Below are 22,028 nucleotides of genomic sequence, written 5' to 3'. Positions count from 1 at the left end.
CAAATTAAATAAAATTGGAGACAAAATCCCACCCCGTCTAACACCATTGCTGACACCAAAGGGGGCAGAAATACTGCTTCCCCATTTAACCTGCATGTTCTGATGAGCGTACCAGTAAGAGAGAATCCTCACGATGTACTGAGGAACTCCCCATCTCTTCATTTTATCAAAAAGTTTTCTGTGGTTCACTCGATCAAAAGCCTTAGAGGCATCAATGAAAGACATGAGGACAGATGAATTTTTAGCCCTGTACAAACTGACTATTTCCTTGAGTGCATATATGCACATGTCAGTGCCGTGCTTTGAAGCCAAACTGATTATCCAGAGAAGAGATGAACACACTAACTCTGTCAAACAAGATTCTTTCTAACACCTTAGATAAAATACTGGCTAGTGCAATTGGCCTGTAATTATCCAAGCAGCTCACTTTTGCAGCTTTGTCCTTCATAACTGGTACCAGTAAAATACACAGCATTGAGTCTGGTAATATGCCATGAATCATAAACCCAGTGAAACAGAGTGCTAAAAGAGGAGCTAGCCTTACACTAGCATGTTTTAAATGTTCTGCAGTGATGTGATCCAAACCAGAGGATTTATTATCAGACAACCTATGAATGGCTTCATATACTTCATGTGTCCTTACACTTATTGTGTCATTACTCATGTCAAGATTGTCCTCATATGGTTCACTTTTTATACAGTTAAACAACGCACTGTAATGCTGTCTCCATAACGCTGCAATGTTATCTGCCCCAGAAACACCTTCAACAGTTGATGGTAGAGATGGTTTACAGTTATTAAGAGCTTTCACCTCTTTCCAAAAATCTGCCGTATTATTACACAGCATTTTCCTGGCCAAAGAATCTGCTCTTAGCATTTGCTCATTTTTAGTTATAAAGCGAACAGCGTACTTATATCTGGCATTCGCACATTTTTTCTGTTCAAATTCTGGGCCTTGTTTAGGTCTTCCAGCCATGGCCCAACATTTATAAGCTATGCGAGCTTCATCATGGTACATGGATACATGTTCTTTCCAGCCAGGTCTGATGTTAGGTTTCTTATGCTTATATTGTTTATCAAGCAGTGTGCCACTTTTATACAGAGCAGTCACTATATCATCATACATGGAGCAGAGTAAATGTTTATGCACAGCATTCTTACAGTTGACATCTTTGCACAAAATAGCTTCTTTATTTATATGCATATTAATAATCATACGGTTCTTGGAGTGAGTGCATACACTCATGAAGTTTAGTAACTTCCGGTCACTGCAACAAGTCCAGGTACAGTTTACCGCCGGATGGGTGCAGGACCTTGAAATGCACCGTGTAGAACGAAAGACCATCGTACGTATCATAAGTTTACCAATTTCACAAATCGTCGTCATAAATACACATTCCTTAACCGTTTATTAATATAACCTTTGAGCTCAACGGTAATTAATTAGTAGTGGAAATAATTTCTGGTTCATCACAGAAATGTAGCAGTGACAACAATACTGTATGCTGTAATCGCACTGGACAATTAGTGATACAAAACAACTGTTTTATCCTGTGAATAAACGTATATGTTTTTGTCAATGTACCATAATAACATAAGCGAAACGCAATATTGTGTCAGGACAATTCACTATTTATGCACAATAAATAAAGGAGCATAGCGCCACAATTTCTGTTCAGCGCCAGACTTGCTTGTAACCTATATCACCAATTATGTTATGAAAATGACGTATTAACTACTAAAAAACACTGACCTTCGTGTAAATGCTTGGAGCAGACTAACCTGTGAGCTGGAGTGTTCTGGGACGTTATATTTGATCTTTGAATGGCTGCAATCCAGGCCATCCGTCGCGTCTTTGTTACTTCGGAAACATGGCTCGAACAATTTCTCTTCAACGACGTAATCCGATAACAACCGATCTCTTTACCCGTCGGCTTCCCGTGGCTGTCATGCGACCGGCTATTGCAGTTAATAATACAACAGCTTCTTGACATTTTTGTGTTTCTTTTTATCGCTGTATAACTGATTTTAATTGAAAGCCTGCGTGCGCTAGTACCGCTTGCCACGAGTTCCCAGAATCCTTTGCGGTTCTACCCGTGAATGACGTCACATTTTCAATCTCTATATAATATGCATGTTAAATTTTATATTTGGGGTAAAATATCAAGTCTTTTCAAGTAAACCGGTTCAAGTCCAATTCAAGTCCCAAGTCATTGGTGTAAAAGTCCAAGTCAAGTCACAAGTCTTAGAACATTTTTTCAAGTCAAGTCTAAAGTCATAAAATTAATGACTCGAGTCTGACTCGAGTCCAAGTCATGTGACTCGAGTCCACACCTCTGCTATACACTGCAGACGGCCTTGTAATGAAACCCACCCATCATCTACTGATTACGAAAGAGTCCAGAGGGGAGTTGTAGACTGTAGATTTCCCACCACATACTATTGTTGCTATGAATTTTTAATTAATTTATATTTTTTTACTGTATGTGGCATTGACATGAGACAGTGAGCCTGTACAAAACTGCTCATAAAATGTCTTTTTCATGTAATTAATTACTATACATTTTACCCAAATTTATTCAAATAGGAAGAAATGGTGTCTCTGTTAGAGATTCATTTTAGCCATGGATTAAGCCACATTAATCCAGCAGGAGAGTATATGTGGGTTTGAGTCCAGCACAGTAGTGTGCCCCATGGTTGTGTTTGTTTTCATCTCTTCTTTGTTGGTTTGGTGTTTTTGTCAAATTTATTGTGCAGTAAGAAAAGAATAAAGTTTGGTTTATTGCCAAGGAGACTGATTGACAAGTGGCAATTATTTGAGCATGACTTGTTCCAAAAGTGGGAACAGGCCAATCTAACATCAATCTCAGCACTACTGTGATGTCATGTTGATGCATTCTTTAAGCTCTTTTGAATGGAAGCAGCAGATGTAGATGCTGTACAGACAGTGTACACAATACAGTAAAAATCCAATGTATGACACATACTTGTTTATACATACTTACTATACTTCTTTGTACTTGGTTTACCAGCTCACAGTTATGGATTCTCTACATTTCCCTAAAAGGTAGTGCAGCATGGCTTTCAGAACTCTCACTTTTCTTACCTGGAAGTCGTCTGTGGGGAACTGCAGCATGTCTCTGAGAACATCACTGATGATCTCAGTTTTCCTCTGTAGGAGCACATTCTCATAATCCAGAGGCTCAATGATCTTTGGCTTTACCTGAAGGAACAGATGACTGAATTAATCCAGCTCTTCACATTTTTGTCGTAGTCATTTACAGCATAAGCGCACAACCTTAATGGCAGTCTTTTACTGTAGAGTTGTCAAGGGTATTATTATTGCACGGGTTGTGAGATAAGTTACAAAAGGAAATCTGTCACAGTGCATGGACAACAAGTTGCCATTGTCCTTTCACAGCATTACTGATTGAAAGCTACAGATGTAGAAACAGAAACAGAGATGGCAGTGAATGTGGGTTACGGTAGGAGACACTGGTGTGTGTGTGTGTGTGTGTGTGTGTGTGTGTGTGTGTGTGTGTGTGTGTGTGTGTGTGTGTGTGTGTGTCACTGTACCAGTCACAGTGGGCTGAGCTCAGATTTAAAACCTCAACAGGAGGAAGATACACCCTGACCAGGAGTTTTAACTTAGAAGTAGACCATGCTGTATTGTCACTGCAGACATCAGCTGTAACATACCACAGAAAAGACCCAAGGGGTTCCCCCCCACATGTCCTCCCTCACAAAGTCTGATGTTCACCAGTGATACACGCCATCTCTGTGGATGTGGATATTAGACTAAACCAAGACACAGTTCTGTGTTTACAGAACCAGTTAATTACAAGGAAATAGCTGTTCTGAACAGCTACATTTCTCTACACATTAAGGCCAAAAATGTATTTGAGTGCCCTTTTGCAGTTTCAGCCCTTGTAGCTAGATTAAGTAGCTATACTATGTTTTCTGTGTGGGAACTGAAGCTTAAAACTATAGGTTTGCCTTTGTTTTTAAACTCCATTTTACTAGGATACCTGCCAAGTATTGTGAAGTAAAACATGAGAATGAAGAAAAGAAGGGGTTTTCCAAGCAAAGTCACTAACAGACACCTCAGTGAAAAAAAGTTATGCCTTGTGTGCAAAAAAGAAGAAAAGGCTAAGTTTGCAGATTTAACACAAATTCTAACATCAATGTATGAACATACTCACTGTAATAAAGCTAAAGTGCTGATGTTTCGCATATGCAGAGTATTTACTACTTTGCCACCTCCATCAAACCACACTTCAGTCTTTTAAACCTGCTCTTTCACTCTTGTTGCTATCCTTAATGTCACAGATCACACACCAACACTCATCTCCACCCACTCCACCCTTGCCGCACTCTCTCCTTCACCTCTGTTCTTAATGGTCATAATTCAGTTCAGCACAATGTTATTTAAATAGCACCAAGTAACAGCACCTAGTTTTTTTGGATTTACTTAAAAAAAGATGTTAAGTAGATCCACCCAACTGTGTTAGCTCCAAAATCACTGATAAAGTTATCAACCTGACCATCAACCAGACCAACGCAAGTCACACACAGCCTTTGTGACCGAAGCCATTGGCCTCTTGCCATCTGGGCCCCAACAATAAAGACCTCTATCAAGAGTTTTCCTCTTACCCTCTTGACACAAAATTAGACACAACTGTCTGCTCAGAGCACGACTGGATGTTAAGTGCTAAATTGTAAAATGCAGTTTACCAGTGTGGAAGGATCTGCATTTGTCATTTTTCGACTGATTCATTCAGAATTTTTTTTATCCATCCGTATTTGACAAAAACACTGACTGCCCAGCATAGCTATGCACCTGCTTTAGTATGGATTAAACTAGTATTGACAGTAGTTAGGAACTGATTCAACATCATTTCAGTTCCTAAACTGCTCAGTTGAGTGTTGACCTGTCACTAATAGCTGTAAAACTAAACTGAGATTTCTGGTTTCAAAGTGACCACTAGAAGTACACATGATTCAAACTATTTGGATAAGCCTCTGAATCCAGTGAATACATTAGAAAAATAAACAAATGTCTGCTCACAGAATTACATTTACATTCATCCAACCAATACTTTTGATGATACAGTGCAAATAGCTCTTAGTCCCTTGGATCTATAAGAGCATGACAAGCAAAAAAACTTCAGTTCAAATTTCCAACTGAATGTTTGCCAGTGAGATCGAAGATAACAGCAAGCGGCTGTGAACTGTGTGACTTTCAAGTAATTCATTCCCAGGCTATGGTGCTTTTTACTATTTTCTTCAACAAATGAGCTCTCTATCAACTCTGCATTTAACTTCTCAAACTCACTAAGGCACAGGAACAGTTCATGAAAAAAAGGACTCACAAGTGCTTCATATCCTAAAAAAGATTGACATTCAACCCTCTGGAGAGGTGTGACCTACTATTTCCAATTTCCTTCAAATGCCTTTAAAAAGATCTTCAAAGTAGCTGTTAAAAAGAATCTATGCACTAAAAGGTAACAATCACATCTCTTCCATTTAGCAAGAAATTTCCAGATTTAAAAAAAACAACTTGTGATTTATTTCTGAAATATGGCATAAGTACAACTCACCGTTGCCCCCTGTGACCCTGCCTCCACCTCTGCCTCAATCTCAGCCAGGCTCTTGTACTGCTGTGGAGACTCTATCACCATCTCCTTTCTGGGTGTTTTTCCTGCCCGTCCCTGCATGGCGATCAGTCTTGTCTGTGCCTATAGCCAGATGGACGATTCTGTCACTGGGCTACTGCCTTTAGTCTGTGAGAGTGTTGCCAGGGTCCAGTGACATTCCCTCTATACTCAGTCGCAACCGTCAAGCTTCTCTCTCCCGTTCTCTATTCCAGTCTGTGAGGGTGGGAGGGGCTCACAGCTGTGTGTGTATGCGTGTGTGTGTGTGTGCATTTGTATGTACAGTATGTGATTTGTGTGAGTAGGAGGGGAATATAATCACATCCCCATTAAACATTCGGAAGAGGCACAAATACTCGCCGGCCCCACCTACTACTAAGCTGAAAACTGAACCCACCTAAAAAGGTAGGAAAAAAGATGCAATAACTCAGATATACTATACTTACTTTCATTTCGAACACACTTAAAAGGCTAACTCTTTAAAATAAGGTGTAGTAAATACCTAAACACTCATCTCAAAAGACAATGCTATCAAAATGCATTGTACAGCAAACCATTACTTTATAGACCTTACCATTTACTCTAAATTGTTTGTCCTTCTTATACTGTAGTGCACTTCAATAATACTGAGGTCATTGAGGTTCATATTTGAAATGCCAGAAAATAAAGTTGGCTTGTCATTTGTTTGGTTGATCAACACCTCAAAGGAGGCATCTGAATTACTTTGTTCATGATGTGAACACATAAAAGCTACAAGCTTTAGTTTTACAGATGGATCCTACATTGGTTCCAAAACACTAAAGCTACTGTTGATATGAAAACATGGCCAATGGTCACAGTTACAGTATTTCAACAGTCTGCATTGAGAAAGTTCTACTCCCCGTTGCTGTTTTGCTCTGCTTTGAACTGTTCTTGTGCTGTATCCACTGCAGCAGGCACCCACAGCAGGGTCTACTAAAAACACACTTCCCCCTTATCCGGGTCTCAGATACAGCACACGCTCTCCTGCTGCTTCAGGAACACTTTGAGTTGCCTCTTGCTTATCCATACAGTCATCACTCTCTCTGAGGACAACCACTTGCCTTTAATCTTTAAGCAACAGAGGCGCCTCAGCTCAGCTCCGTTTTCCATCGAAGGCTGTGTTTCAGAAAGATGACATTTAAAGTTTTCAGTGAGGAATTACTTGTGCTAAATTTATGCAAATCCTTTATTTTGGAGGCTTTCTTTTCTCCATTAAGCTATAATTCACACAACTCCAAAACACACTGCCGTTTATGAGCCATGGAGTCTTACTGAGTCACACACACACAGTTAATAACTCATCCAATTATCTCCATGAGGTGTAAATTTATGGCTCCCTAGTGCACACAGACTGTAAGAGGGGGAGGTGGGACATCACAGCGTGGAGATGACATGCTATGGGTCAGAATGACTTCAAAGGCCATCATTGCTCCACTGCAGTTTCAGATCCATCGCTCCTAATAAAATGTAGCACACAGGCAGGCAAGCGTGTGTGAGTTGTGTGAGCGTGTGAGACTTTTTTGTGCCGCAGTTTCCTTTGATCATTTGCACAACTTCTTTTAACTGTACAAGCTTCAAAGAGACTTGCTGAAATGTAGCATGCAGAGAAATTATTTCCTCTAAAAACAACGGAAAAGTGCACCATTTATTATTCAATAAGGTGTGGTGCAGAAGAGCTTCATTATGGTCCAGCAAAACCATCAGTAAAAGAGCAAGTAACTGCTGGAAGGATTTTAGTCAAATGTGGTTCATACACTGGTTTATATCAATTAGGGTGGTTGTGCAGAAATATAGGGAGGGTAACTTTCAATTCAATTTTATGTATACAGCGCCACATCACAAAAACAGTCGCCTCAAGGTGCTTCATAGATACAGAGAAAAACCCAACAATCATATGACCCCTTATGAGCAAGCACTTTGGCAACAGTGGGAAGGAAAAACTCCCTTTTAACAGGAAGAAACCTCCGGCAGAACCAGGCTCAGGGAGGGGTGGCCATCTGTTGCGACCGGTTGGGGAGAGAGAAGGAAGACAGGATAAAAGACATGCTGTGGAAGAGAGACAGAGATTAATAACAAGTATGACTCAATGCAGAGAGGTCTATTAACACATAGTGAGTGAGAAAGGTGACTGAAGAAGAAATACTCAATGCATCATAGGAATCCCCCAGCAGCCTACACCTACTGCAGCATAACTAAGGGAGGATTCAGGGTCACCTGATCCAGCCCTAACTATAAGCTTTAGCGAAAAGGAAAGTGTGAAACCTAATCTTAAAAGCAGAGATAGTGTCTGTCTCCCGAATCCAAACCGGAAGCTGGTTCCACAGAAGAGGGGCCTGAAAACTGAAGGCTCTGCCTCCCATTCTACTTTTAAATACACTACGAACAACTTGGGCTGTAAAGAGTTTTTCTAAACTTTTATTACACCTGCCAGACAGCTTTCAATGAATCCTGTCGTTAAGTCTGACGTCACTAGCTGTGTCTGGGCCTAAACTCCGCTGCAGGTCCATATATCAAACGATCACTATGGCATTTCTGAGAGTTGAAAAACTGTCTTTCATCTTTAATAATGATCAGTGTTCTGCTCTACCAGGTGTAACAATTGAGTTTAACATCCAGGCATCCATGAAAACGGAATTTATGACATTTAACGGCGTTAGAAGTTAGCAGGAAGTTAGCTCGCTAGCTTCTATCTAAACACAATATAGCATGCCCTGACTGCGGAGTTTTGGAAACAAATTAAAACGTACAGCTCTGTTATCACTTCCAACATAAATGAAGACAGAAAACAGCAGTGACGTTTGCAGGGTTACTGAAGTTGGACTAGCTGGTATATAATGATGTGCTACGTGATCGCTAGCGACACAGCTATGTTAGCATAATATAAACAAGCTAACTTTTTTTCCACTCGATAAAAGTTAACGTGAGTATTCTCGTGGTCAGGTACAAATGTAATCGCATGGCAGGATGCTGTAAAAGGACCAAACTTCAGCCAGGAGAACAACTGAGATAATCCATCCACAATACGAGGTTAGTCATTCATATACTGCTGCATGGGCTGGGCTGTAGTTACATCCTAAGGTTTTAAAAACTGATCTTAAATAAATGATTAGCGGTAATAAAAGCCGAGGGAGGTCAACAGTGATCACTGACTGTTTTAGGAGCTTTTTGAGATTAAATAGAAGAAAATACAAAACATTAAACATGTTAACAACACAAAAGCCATATTAAACACAGACTACTTTAGGCCCAGAAGTAGGATTTGTCACGTCATCACTTAACGACCGGATACACCAATTTTTGCACACGTAGTAATTTTCCCCAATACCACCAGGGAGAAGACTGGTGACATTCTGGTATGACGCTGCTAAGCTAGCTGCATTGTTTCTTGTGAGGCTGCTCCTGTAAGTTTATGGGAACCGTATGTTTGAGGTCACTTGCACTCCCACTGAAGAAATGCTAAGAATATTTAACATCTACTTTACCGTAACTCAAAAAGATGTGAACAAGGGTCTGGTTAACGGCTGGTTTGTTGTAAGCAAGCATTGAGCTGCCTCAAATCCTAAAAACTTACCACCATAAATTGGACACATTTATAATACTAAACTTGAATATTTGAGTTTATTTATAAACTACTGATATTTCTATTACCAAATGCTAGCATGTCAACACTCTAAACAAGGACTTGGCAAGCTTGACTATGAAAACAGAAACTTTATGAACTGAGTGGGAACAAAACTTTTGGCTTACAATGCTTTGCAAGTTATTTTCATTCACGTATGAAGACACAATGAAATATCTATGAAGACAGACAAACAGAAAGACAGTCGCAGTGGAAAGTAGGTAGGTTCCTACCACAAAAGCTGCAGAAACTGTAATATAGAGTGACCTGAAAGCCCACCTAGCAGGCGACTTTTTAAAAAGCAGCTGTACTGATAACAAAAAGACAAAAAGAGGTAGCAAAACAGGCAATGCATGTGAAAGCCTTTAAAATAAACAATATATTGAAAACACTGGATTCTGATGTTTCCCTTTAAACCTCAAAGCTTAGGTGAAGTAAAATGGGCAAAACAACTGTCTTCAACAGGAGAGTTTGAGGTAAAACATTTACTGTACACTGAATCTAATGCATGTTAGAGACTTGGCTGTCCTTTGGTCTTATGCACTGCTGACTGCTGTGTCCCTGTCATCCTACGGAGGCTGCAGTGACGGTGACGCCAGCTCAGTATAATAATCAGCCCCTTGTCAATAGACTGGCTGCACTGAGGTCATTCTGCTTCATTCACCCACATCTCTGGAGCACTCTCATACACTTCCACAGGGTATCACGGATACCATAACAGTCACACCACAAGTGACTTTGGCTCTGAATGTGTGTTTGAAGGGATTGCAAATCAGTTTATAGGCCCATCTCCGTAAGAGCCTGTAAAAAAAAAAAAAAAATCATAGAAAAAGCAGAGGAGGAGGAAGTGGAGTGGGATAGTCTCCACTTGCTTTTATTCAGCTTGAACCAATTACGACATGTGAGCCTTTCACAAAGTTCCTGAGGGGAATATATATACACGCACACACATGTGCATGTGCACACACACAAACATATACATATAAAGACACAGCACATCACAAGAGTCTGTGGAGTATTGCATAAGGCCAGATTGACATAATGTTTGAGAGCTACAGTTAGCCTGGGGAGTCAAAGTGTGAGGGTGTTGACTGAAAAGAAGTGAAACTTCCCCTTCAGACTGATCTTATATGTCATACACAGATTTAAAACACATTTTGCCACTGTCTATAACAGTCAACAACAATTCAGAATGAGGTTAAATTAAACTAGTAGCTGAGTTTCATTCAGTCTTCAATCTGTAACCTAATAAGATAAGGGGGTAATAATAAGATGCTGGGTATTCTGCATCACACGAAAACTAAAGCTGGGCTTAATGTGACTCAATGTTTGTGCAGTTATGTTTTGTTTGCTTTTCTTTAAGTGGCACTGTGCATTATTGGTCTTGTCTGTCCAGAGGACATTGTGCAAACTTGCAAAACTATTTCAGGTCCTAGGTCTGGGACCCAGTGTTCTGAGTTTTTTGGAATTTGAATTCTCTTTTACTATAAGGTATTCTCTGTTTGGTTTTTAGTTATTTTTTATATTTTGATTCTATTATTTATATATATTAGATTTCCTTTGTATTTTGAGTCTTCAGTTCTTAGTTCCAGCTTCTGTTTGTATTTATTGATTTTTTTATTGAGTCGTCTTCTAATTGAACATAAATATTGACTATACTAATTGAGTTAGCATGATAAATGAGTCTGAGATGTAGCTCTTAGGTGTCCTTTCAGTCAATTCACTTGTTACAACACATAGTATGGCATATAATGCCTCCGCATGTTGTGGCTGAAGACAAATCTGTTCAAGCTTGTAATGCAGATGATCTGCAATGACTAACCAGAGTTCGTCTGCTAGTCAAACCTCAGATACAGGAGGAACAATGCGGTTTTCGTCCTAGTCGCGAAACACTGGACCAGCTCTTTATCCTCTCAAGGATACTTGAGGGCACATGGGAGTTTGCCCAACCAGTCTACATGTGTTTTGTGGACTTGGAGAAGGCATTCAACCGTGTCCCTTGGGGTGTCCTGTGGGAAATGCTACGGGAGTATGGGGTGTCTGGCCCATTGCTACGGGCCATTCAATCCCTATACAACCGTTGCAAGAGCTTGGTTCGCATTGCCAGCAATAAGTCGGACTCGTTCCCGGTGGGTGATGGGCTCTGCCAGGGCTGCTCTTTGTCACCAATTCTGTTCATAATTTTTATGGACAGGATTTCTAGGCGCAGCCAAGTGGCGGAGGGCTATGACTTCAGTGGCCTCAGAAACTGATCTCTGCTTTTCGCGGATGATGTGGTTCTGTTGGCTTCATCGGGTGATGGCCTCCAGCTCACACTGGAACGGTTCACAGCTGAGTATGAAGTAGCGGGAATGAGGATCAGCACCTCCAAATCTGAGGCCATGGTTCTCAGCCGGAAAAGGGTGGAGTGTCCACTCCGGGTCGGGGATGAGTTCCTGCCACAAGTGGAGGAGTTCAAGTATCTCGGGGTCTTGTTCGCAAGTGATGGGAGAAGGGAGTCGGAGATCGACAGATGGATTGGTTCTGCGGCCGCAGTGATGCAGACCCTGCACCGGTCCGTCATGGTGAAGAGAGAGCTGAGTGTAAAAGCGAAGCTCTCAATTTACCGGTCGATCTACGTCCCTACCCTCACCTATGGCCACGAGCTGTGGGTAGTGACCGAAAGAACGAGATTGCGGACATAAGCGGCAGAAATGAGCTTCCTCCGAAGGGTGGCTGGCCTCTCCCTTAGAGATAGGGTGAGAAGTTCAGCAATCCGGGAGGTTTAGAGTAGAGCCGCTGCTCCTCCACATCGAAAGGAGCCAGCTGAGGTGGTTCGGGCATCTGACAAGGATGCCTCCTGGGCACCTTCTGGGTGAGGTGTTCCGAGCATGTCCCACCGGGAGGAGGCCCCGGGGCAGATCCAGGACACGCTGGAGAGATTATATCTCTCGGCTGGCCTGGGAACACCTTGGTGTTCCCCTGGATAAGCTAGAGGAGGTGGCTAGGGAGACGGAGGTCTGGGCTTCTCTGCTTAGGCTGCTGCCCCCGCGACCCGGCCTCGGATAAAGCGGAAGAAAATGGATGGATGGATGGATGGATGGATCTGCAATGACACCTGGGACCTGCCTGCACATATACACCCCTGTCATCACAGTCATCTGTCAGTTCTTGCCCTCTTAAAACACCTCTGCCAAGTTGAACTAGATAGTTCTGTTGTCTGCTGACTTGAAGTTAGGCTAACACCAACTTCGGGGCGGTTAAGCTATGCTCAGTATGTAGGCTACCCCAGCTTTATCCAAGTCCCAAGGACAGAAGTATTCAGTCAATGCTCCTGCAACTAGCTGGGGTGATCACATGAAGATCCGTGGTTTTCAAAGGATACACTGGAGAGCCTGGCTACCAGTGTTGGTCAAGTTACTTGAAAAAAGTAATCAGTAACTAATTACTGTTACTTTACTGATTACTTATTTTCAAAAGTAATTAATTACTTAGTTACTTAGTTACTTTTTAAAAACACGATTTACAACCTGAAGAGGTGATAAAGTGATAGATCTTTCAGCCCAATTCTACTTTTTCTACATAATCCATCATACAAAATGTAATCAAATGGAAAAGTCTCTTTTTTTTAAACTTGTTTTATCAGTTTTAATCTTTTAACTTTATACATCAAGCAAAAATTTTATTATATGCAACATTCTCTGACTTGAATAAATTAGTTTAACATTTAAACCTATTTTCTGCACATTCCAGCACATAAAATAAAATATTTTTTGTGTTTACACTCACTCTTTCAAATAGATGCAAGTAAAACACAGCAGAAAATAAATAAAGTCAAAGACTCAGCAGTGCTGTTGCTCTATTTTCACCTGTAAAGCAGGACTACAGTAGGCGGAGGTTTACCCTGGTGCAGGTGTGCCGCGGTCAGTTGAAGAATCCGCGACTTTCTCTGTGAGTTTCCCCATTACGTCATGGCGCACCCGGTGCTTGCTTGGAAGTTTAGGGGTTTTTTTCGCTGTAAAAAGAAGTTTTCTTCCCACGCACAATGGACGCTAATGTTTTTGTCACTTTTTATGGAATCAAACTCAAAGTAAGGTCAGTACTTCCACGCTTTAAACGCTGCACGCTCATACTCTCTCCCACAATCGATATGTGATCCATTGTTGATCTGCAGACAGCTGTTGTCACTAACGGCGCACTCGCTTACGTCACTGTCGTGAGACATTCTCGCAAAAAATCACGGTTTTAGTAACGCAGCGTTCCTACGGGAAAGTAACGGTAATCTAATTACCGTTTTTGCAATAGTAAACCCTTACTTTACTCGTTACTTGAAAAAAGTAATCAGATTACAGTAACGCGCCCATCTTTGCTGGCTACCACAGCATTCTGCAGCACCACGCAATGGTGGTCCCTCTGGTATGCGCTTAGTTGGTCAGGGGTTCATCCTACAGCAAAACAATAACCCAAAACATAAGTCTGAGCTATGCCAGAATTACCTCAGGAAAAAAGAACAAGATGGTAAGCTTAAAAACAGTCTCCAGACTTAAACCCCATCGAGATGGTTTGGAATGAACTGGACAGAAGAGTAAAAGCAAAGCAACCTACAAGTGCCACACATTTATGGGAACCTCTGCAACACATACGGGAAGAACTTTCTGGAGAATATTTGACTTCTGTTATAGAAAGACTGCATTGGTGGTATGTTTTGGGTCATTATCATGCTGGACGACACATCAATGACCCATCTTCAGTGTCCTAGTTGAGGAACGGAAGTTCTCGCCCAAGATTTCACAGTAAATGGCCGCATCCACTGGCCTCTCAATGCAGTGATGTCGTCCTTAATCCTTAGTACCGGTACTTAGTAATGTTATAGTTTTGGGCTAATGCACCACCTTTCTCATGATCATCAAATGATGGCTATTTTGATTCCATTCCCATTTTCAAATAATTGCACCAACAGCTGTGTTCTTTTCATCACACTTTTTTTCTGATGGTCTTGTAGCCAAATTCCAGAATTCCAGCCTTGTGCTTGTCTATAATCTTGTCCCTGACATCCTTTGAGAGCTCTTTGGTAATGTGAGTTTTTTTTTCAGGGTTTTGGTTGATATTCTGTTCCTGTCCAATAAAATGAAACTATCATAAAAAATAGACTGCTTATTCCTTTGTAAGTGAGCAAACTTAAAATTCAGCAGATCAAACATTTTTCACCCAACTACACTGGACAGATTATTTACTGGCCAGTTATTAACCAGTTAGTAAACATTAATTATTGTGTTGTTATTAGTTACTGATAAATAAGTATTAAGTGCAGTTAATGATCAATTTGCTTTTTATTTGATGATGGTTAATATGCTGACTGTGTTACTGACTTCTTGGAAAATATACCTAAACACAAGACTAATATTTAGTGGTAGTTACCAGTGTGCTGGTGGGAATCCACAGTTGAGATCCCCTTAGACTTGATGTTTCCACTTGCTCCTCCAGAACCACCAGCTCCACCTCCCCCTTGATGTAGCCACAATTTCTCTCAAGGATGGAACGCAGCACCTCCAAGAGAACCACGCTGGTGGTGCATCCCATGGTGCTCCCAGATGCTCACAGGTACCATGCAGGAAAAGCTGAATTTTTGCGAGACACAGATACAGCAGCCCCAACTTTGTCTGTCAAACTTGACCTCTTTCCCACAAAGTCCTGTTGCAGATGAACTGACAGGTATCAGATGATCCCCTGTAGCTTACAAGGATTCCCAATCATTCCATTTGAAACACATTCACCATTTTGAAAAGCAAATCCAGCAAATCTCAGCCTAAGGGTCAGGCTGCTGAGTGGCATCCTTCTGTTTGCTGCTCAGTGGGGATGAACGGCATGAGGCTGCTGAGCTGCTCTTTCAGTCAGAGCAGGGCGTTGACTAACAGCCTCCTCTTCCTTCTGCTGGGGGATGAGGATGCTCAGTTGCTCTTTCCTTCTCCCTCTCTCTCCCCTTTCTCTTTCCCCCTTTTGTCAACCTCGTATCTCACTCATTCTTGTCACTACCCCGCCCCACCCACTCCTTCTCGCTCTCTCAGCAGCCCCCCACCCCCAACCTACAGTCATGCAGCTTAGTCATTTATCTGACTCTGCATGCTTTGTCAACAGTACAAGCAGACTACTACTAACAAAAATGCAAACACAGACTCACCCACACATAAATCACCTCCTGCAAACAACGTTTTACTCTTCCTCTTTCCCCCTCTCGCTTGATATTCTTTTCCCCACTGACACTGGAATTACAGCAGATGCAGTAATCTTTGATGTCATTTAGTCTTAAAAGGAATGACTTAACTTCCCTTGATCTTGTGTGGCAGTCACATGGTCACTAACACAAGCCTGGTATTACTTTTACTGTTATTTACTGGTCGCTGTCCTACTGCGTCATAGAAAAAGCTATAAAATATACAGGTGTGTTTATTTACAGCAATTTAAATGTATATTCTTCATCTTCTCTGTGGTTGCTGGTATAAATATTTGATCAGTGATTGACATACTCACCTACTTTTAAGTGGATGATGTAGCACAATGGGTAACACCTGGGTAACGCATCTGATTCTGATAGGAGATATACATAATTGTCAGGATGTCACAGTCTCCTGTGGAGACATGGGTTCGAATCCCACTTCTGACACAAATTATTTATGGCAGCTGGATAGTGTAGTAGTAAGAGTACACACCTTTGAAGCGGGAGTCACAAGTTTGAATTCTGCCCAGTATCTAGTAAGATACTGAATGAAGTTATTTAAATAAGTTCACGTGTACTGCAATCATTTTTTTTTCTATTAAACTAGTGTATGCATGAGGATAATTGTAAAAATACACACATACAGTTAAGACTTTTCAGAGAATCTCATATAGTAATGTCAGTTACTGGAACCTCAACTTTATTCCTACAAAAGGAGTTTCTAGGTCTACTGTACACCTTGGAAATCTTAGGATCTCACAAGCCAGCGTTGTCCTGGTAATGATCTACCTTCAAGTAAAGGTAAAGGCTAATTTATACCATTGAGGCCTCATCTCAAAAACTGACATAGAAGTAACTCTGTCTGTGAAGCTGGATTTAAGAAATAAGTACTTAAAGTTTTAAAAACGTGTTTAGCACCATCTTCTGTCAGTATGGAACCTTACGTCACCGATTGGTTGGTCACTGTCAATAGACTTAAACTAGCAACAGAACCAATAACTCAGGGGAATATAAAGAGAGTAAACTAAAAAAATCTGTTTAAGGGGACCACTTTTGTGCTGCAACAATAACTTTTATGTTAAAATCAAGGCTATACTGTCTACTTTCTGAAGCAGTAAGTGGTTGTACGTTGTTTAGCTAACTGCACTGACACAAGAAAATCCACCTGTTAGCCATAATGTTTGTGTTTGTAAAGCACTTTAAAAATAAGGGCTATGTGGAGAAGAGTCTGTTTGAGTCAGGTGAAAGCTGGTTCAACCCACTGTTACAGCCAGAGGCAGCACAAATGTGACCCCCTTAAACTGATTTTTAGTTTTAGTGTCCCTTTTTTCCCTAAATAAATAACTGCTGTAACAGCAGTTATTGTAGTTATTGGTTGTCTTATTAGTAAGATTTCCATTAGTTTATGTTAGTTATGTCAGTTTTTGAGAGCCGGCCTCAATGGTGTAATCAGCCTTTATACATTTACTGTTTCATTTCTACTTCAAGCACAGTGAGGGGATCATTGTTCCACTGCTTTATAATCCTGCTATATAAATACATTCAGACTGAATTGAAAACTGTCAGCTGTGGTGGAAAATAACATCTATGAGCATGAAATTCTATAAAGCTATAGAGCAAAAACTAAACAAAATAATGAACTGAAAAACGATAAAATGGTCTTTAGACCTGCACAGCAGAGCTCCACAGTTGACATTAATTCTCTATTCTGCAGGATATTTTTGCTACTAAATTCTCAAATCACTTGCAACAGGCATTCTGTTTTCACTTTTGAAAGCTCCCTTTAGAAGTAAGGACAATAACCTGCATGTATATATTCATTTGAGTTTCCCTTTCAATAAATACAAATACTTTTTGATCTTTTTCCATGTGTTGTAAAGCAGACTGCAAAACAAAAATAGGAAAATCGCCCTCAGTCAGCAAAGCAAACATTATGCTTTTCTCATGTGCACATCCTTGAATAAGTCTTTATTCTAAAGTAACTTGAAGCCTGTAATGCCAGGAGACATGGACCAATGCTGCCTCCCAGAGGCTGATACTAACAGTGCAACAACCCCGATAACTTGCTGGAAAAAGCCAGGAGACACTTCTAACCTGAATATATTCTGAAAAAGCTTTCTATGAAACAAAACAAAACAACAAAAAAGCTCCAGATATATGGTCACTAAAAGCTTTGCCCAAACACTGTAACACTGCCCAGTGTGAGCAAGCAAACGAATGGTTTCACTAATGTGGTTTGATTTGATTTAATCAGTTCAATTACACACAGCATCTCTTAACCATCTAGGATGAAAAGAGGAATGGAATTTTTCCATTTTAATGGGGTAAGACTATAGGCTGACAGGCAAAATCAGGAAGATAATATGGTAAATACGGTACAAAATAATAAGGATATTATATGATTATCCATCCATGATATGGCTCTTGTTAAATGAATACAAACAATAAAACACAGGTACTTTTAAGTTAGTTGAGGTTATGGGGAGAGGGACCCTATAGGGGTCCAAGCAGGGCTGGACTGGGACAAAAAAATCAGCCTAGGCATTTTGACTACAGACCGGCCCACCAGGTATTATAGGAAAAACCATAAAGCTCTTTGCTTAGGCTGCTGCCCCCGCGACCCAGCCTCGGATAAAGCGGATGAAGATGGATGGATGGATGGATGGATGGACCATAAAGCCTTTGAATGAAAACAAACGTCGTTGTGACAGTGATGTACACTGTCTTGTTGGTATATATGTATCACTCTAAAACTTAAACCTACACTCCCTATTCTGGTATTCTAAACAGTACTTAGCCAAAACCCAAAGACTGCTTGGTCGAGTTAACCTCCTAAACTATCTACAACACGTGGTGGAAACCTGACATTAAGACAGAGAAGACTAGAGGTAAAACATGACCATTACTGAATATTAAAAATAATAAATGACAGCTTTAGTGATGTTTTCATGAACTATTTATTTACCACATCAATTAACATCATGGCAGGGCAAAATATTTTTTCTAACAAAAAAACTAACTAACAAAATAACTAAAAACTGATATTTGCTAGACGTTTTAAATGAGAATAAGAAAGAAAAGTATTTCTTTGTGCCCCCTTTCCCTGTTAATGCCCTACCTGCCGTCCTGGCAAAACTTTGCTAGAGCCGCCCCTACACAGTTACCAGATGTCAGCTAAGTAAAAAAGGATACTGGTGTTATTTGTCTCTCAAACAGTTCATAACTTCCCTTCAACTAATTCATGTCACCTAAAAGGTAAACCTGTTTCTCCATCACCTGTTCAGCTCTGATGATTCAGTAAGGACATCTCCTGGTTTCATCTTCATGTTTCCCAGATATCCAAACCGATATCAAGACCAGCAGCTTTTACAGCTGTGGCTCCAGCAAACATCAGCTGATACTAGAAAGTAATATTAAATCAATTCTAACAACAGCTGATCAAGCTTAAACGTGCTGCTGCCACTGGTTTCCTCTTTCTGGTGCAAAGTGGGCGATAAACAAACAAGACAGACGGGACTTGTGACAGAAAAGCCAATCAGCTGATCATTGATCAGTTTCGTGATTGAAGTAGCAGCAGCTGCCTCCCCTTTCCCTCATCCACCTGCTGGCCTCCACCACTTTCTAATTTTACTGAATCTGTGGAAGCTCCGCCATAGCCACCACCAAACAATTGAGTTATTTTTACACATCTGCCAGCATCTGGCCAATCCGCCACCTTTCATTGTTTACACCGTTACGGGGAAAAAACAGAACAACAAAAAAAATCAGCGCATAAAAACGAAAAATTACCATCGGCCCACCAGACAGATTCCCAGTATGCCCAATGACCAGTCCAGCTATGGGTCCAAGGACAGTCTCATTGAAATGTGAAGGGCTCAGATCATGTTCCCATTGTTCTTTGAGTGTTACTGTGCTTCCTCTCTTCATCTCAGGCACAGAGGCCATAAGTTTCATCATGGACCTAAATTTAGGCTAAAAGTAATGAATGCACTCCACTGTGATTTGGGTATTGAGTGCCTGCAGGTATTGACAGAGTGAAACAGGGTCCACATGAACCCTGCAGAAGAACGTTTTTATTTCAAAAAAAAAAAAAAACCAAACATGTTCGGATAGACTTTTAGTAGCTTTAAAATTAGCACACTGTTGCTGTTTTTTGTTTCAATCTAAGTAGGCTTCAAGTTTTCTAATTGTATCGCTTTTTGTCCAACTTTCACATGTCAGGATCCTCAAGCAACCAAAGAGGCCATGAATGTTGTCCACACCAAAAACCTATTTTTGCACATGCTCCACAGAACTGGATATGCAATTGTGTCATCTGGGTCAGATAAAATATTTTCTGGTCACTGCCCATTTTTTGCAGACACAAGTGACTACACAGCTGATTGAAATAGCCACTGGGTTTTTTTTTCATGATGGTTATTTGAAAGTATTTATAGACAGTGGAATACCGAGAGTGTAGCCTGATGTGTTTCACCGAATCATGGCTGCACCAGGACATTCCCGATGAGAATGCTTCCGTGGAAGGCTTCCACACTGTTCGGGCGGACAGGGACAGCATCGCTAGCGGTAAGCGTAAAGGAGGTGGGCTTGCTGTTTTAGTTAACAACCGGTGGTGTAACCCTGCCAACATAACAATCAAAGAAAGGATTTGTTGCCCGGACACTGAACTGTGTGCTGTTGGACTCAGGCCGTATTATTTACCCAGGGAATTCTCTCACGTCATCTTGGTGGCTGTCTATGTTCCCCCCTCTGCTAACCCCACAGCTGCATGTGACACTATCCACTCTGCCATAGCTCGGCTACAGACTCAGCACCCGAGTGCCTTTATTGTGATCTCGGGTGACTTCAACCATGTATCACTGGACAATACACTACCAACATTCAAACAATATGTGGACTGTCCCACCAGGGGAGAGAAAACTTTAGACTTACTGTATGCTAACGTCAAGGATGCATACAGCTCCTCCTCCCTCCCCCCACTTGGTAGGTCAGATCATAACCTGATTCACCTCACCCCCCGCTATGTGCCAATTGTGAGGAGGGAACCTGTGACCACCAGGACTGTTAGGAGGTGGTCAGAGGAGGCAATAGCGGAACTACAGGGCTGTTTCGAGGTGACCGACTGGGAAACACTCTGTGAGCCTCACGCCGAGGACATCAATGGGCTTACTGAGTGTATCACAGGCTACATAACTTTCTGCACCGACTCCATTGTTCCAGCTCAGACTGTTCATTGTTACCCAAATAACAAGCCGTGGGTGACTAAGGACATCAAAGCCCTCCTCAACAACAAGAAGAGGGCTTTCAGAGGGGGCAACAAAGAGGAGGTGAGGAAGATCCAGGTGTTACTAAAGGACAAGATCAGAGAGGCTAAGGACAATTACAGGAGGAAGCTGGAGTGGAAACTCCAGCAGAACAGCATGAGAGAGGTGTGGAGGGGCATGAAGACCATCACTGGATTCAGGCCAACCAACAGCAGGGGAGCTGAGGGAGGTGAGAATAGAGCCGACGAGTTGAATCTGTTTTTCAATAGATTCGACACCACAGTGTCTGCTCCCACCCCCACAACCTCACCTGCAGTCAGCCTGGAATCCAGAGCCACACCACTGTGCCAGCCTCTCTCTTCACATGTTGCCTCCTGTGAGATTCCTGACACCCCTCCCCCACCCATCACCTTCACTCAATACCAGGTTGAGATGCAAATGAGGAGACTTCACTCAGGCAAGTCTGCTGGACCAGACGGAGTGAGTCCCCTTGTCCTCAAGACCTGTGCCCCCCAGCTGTGTGGAGTCTTTCATAAACTGTTTATGCTGAGTCTGAGTCTGCATGTCCCGGTGATGTGGAAGACATCATGCCTCGTCCCTGTACCAAAGACGCCTCGTCCCAGTGGCCCCCAGGATTACAGGCCCGTGGCACTGACCTCCCACATCATGAAGACCCTGGAAAGGCTCATCCTGGACCAGCTGCGACCCATAGTAAGACCACATCTGGATCCCCTTCAGTTCGCTTATCAGCCTCGTCTCGGAACAGAGGACGCCATCATCTACCTGCTCAATCGTGTCTACACCCATCTGGACCAGCCGGCGAGCACTGTGAGGGTCATGTTTTTTGACTTTTCCAGTGCTTTCAACACCATCAGGCCGACCCTCCTGGGTGATAAGTTAGCAGCGATGCAGGTGGATGCTTCTCTGGTGTCCTGGATTGTTGATTACCTGACAGGAAGACCACAATATGTACGTCTCCCACAGTGTGTGTCTGACAAGGTGATTAGCAACACAGGGGCACCACAGGGGACTGTCCTCTCCCCCTTCCTCTTCACCCTCTACACCACAGACTTCAGCCACTGCACAGAGACCTGCCATCTTCAGAAGTTTTCTGATGACTCTGCGGTGGTTGGATGCATCAGCAGGGATGATGAGACAGAGTACCGGGCTGTGGTCGACTCCTTTGTCACGTGGTGTGAGCAGAATCATCTGCAGCTCAACGTGGCAAAGACCAAGGAACTGATCGTGGACTTCAGGAAGACCAGGAAACACTTGAC

The 22,028-nt window shown here is 41.8% G+C and overlaps 1 protein-coding gene across 1 annotated transcript in view; it reads right to left on the bottom strand.

The window, feature by feature from the left end:
• The window catches only part of LOC146642386 (dedicator of cytokinesis protein 9-like), a 56,838-nt gene extending 41,659 nt beyond the window's left edge, over positions 1-15,179 (bottom strand). The window contains exons 1-2 of the mRNA XM_085398344.1: positions 14,692-15,179; positions 3,107-3,223 (exon numbers count right to left, since the gene is read on the bottom strand). Of these exons, the coding sequence (XP_085254470.1) occupies positions 3,107-3,223; positions 14,692-14,853 (279 nt within the window). The 5' untranslated portion in view covers positions 14,854-15,179. The remainder of the gene's footprint in view (positions 1-3,106; positions 3,224-14,691) is intronic.
• Between the last annotated feature and the right edge of the window lie 6,849 nt (positions 15,180-22,028).

Source organism: Rhamphochromis longiceps, linkage group LG23 (genome assembly GCF_057381845.1).
Source record: "Rhamphochromis longiceps isolate RC_006_pf linkage group LG23, R_longiceps_female_GT1.1, whole genome shotgun sequence".
NCBI classification, from domain to species: Eukaryota; Metazoa; Chordata; class Actinopteri; order Cichliformes; family Cichlidae; genus Rhamphochromis; species Rhamphochromis longiceps.
The sequence above is the reverse complement of the archived record's forward strand: the minus strand, read 5'-3'. Positions and strand labels throughout refer to the sequence as shown.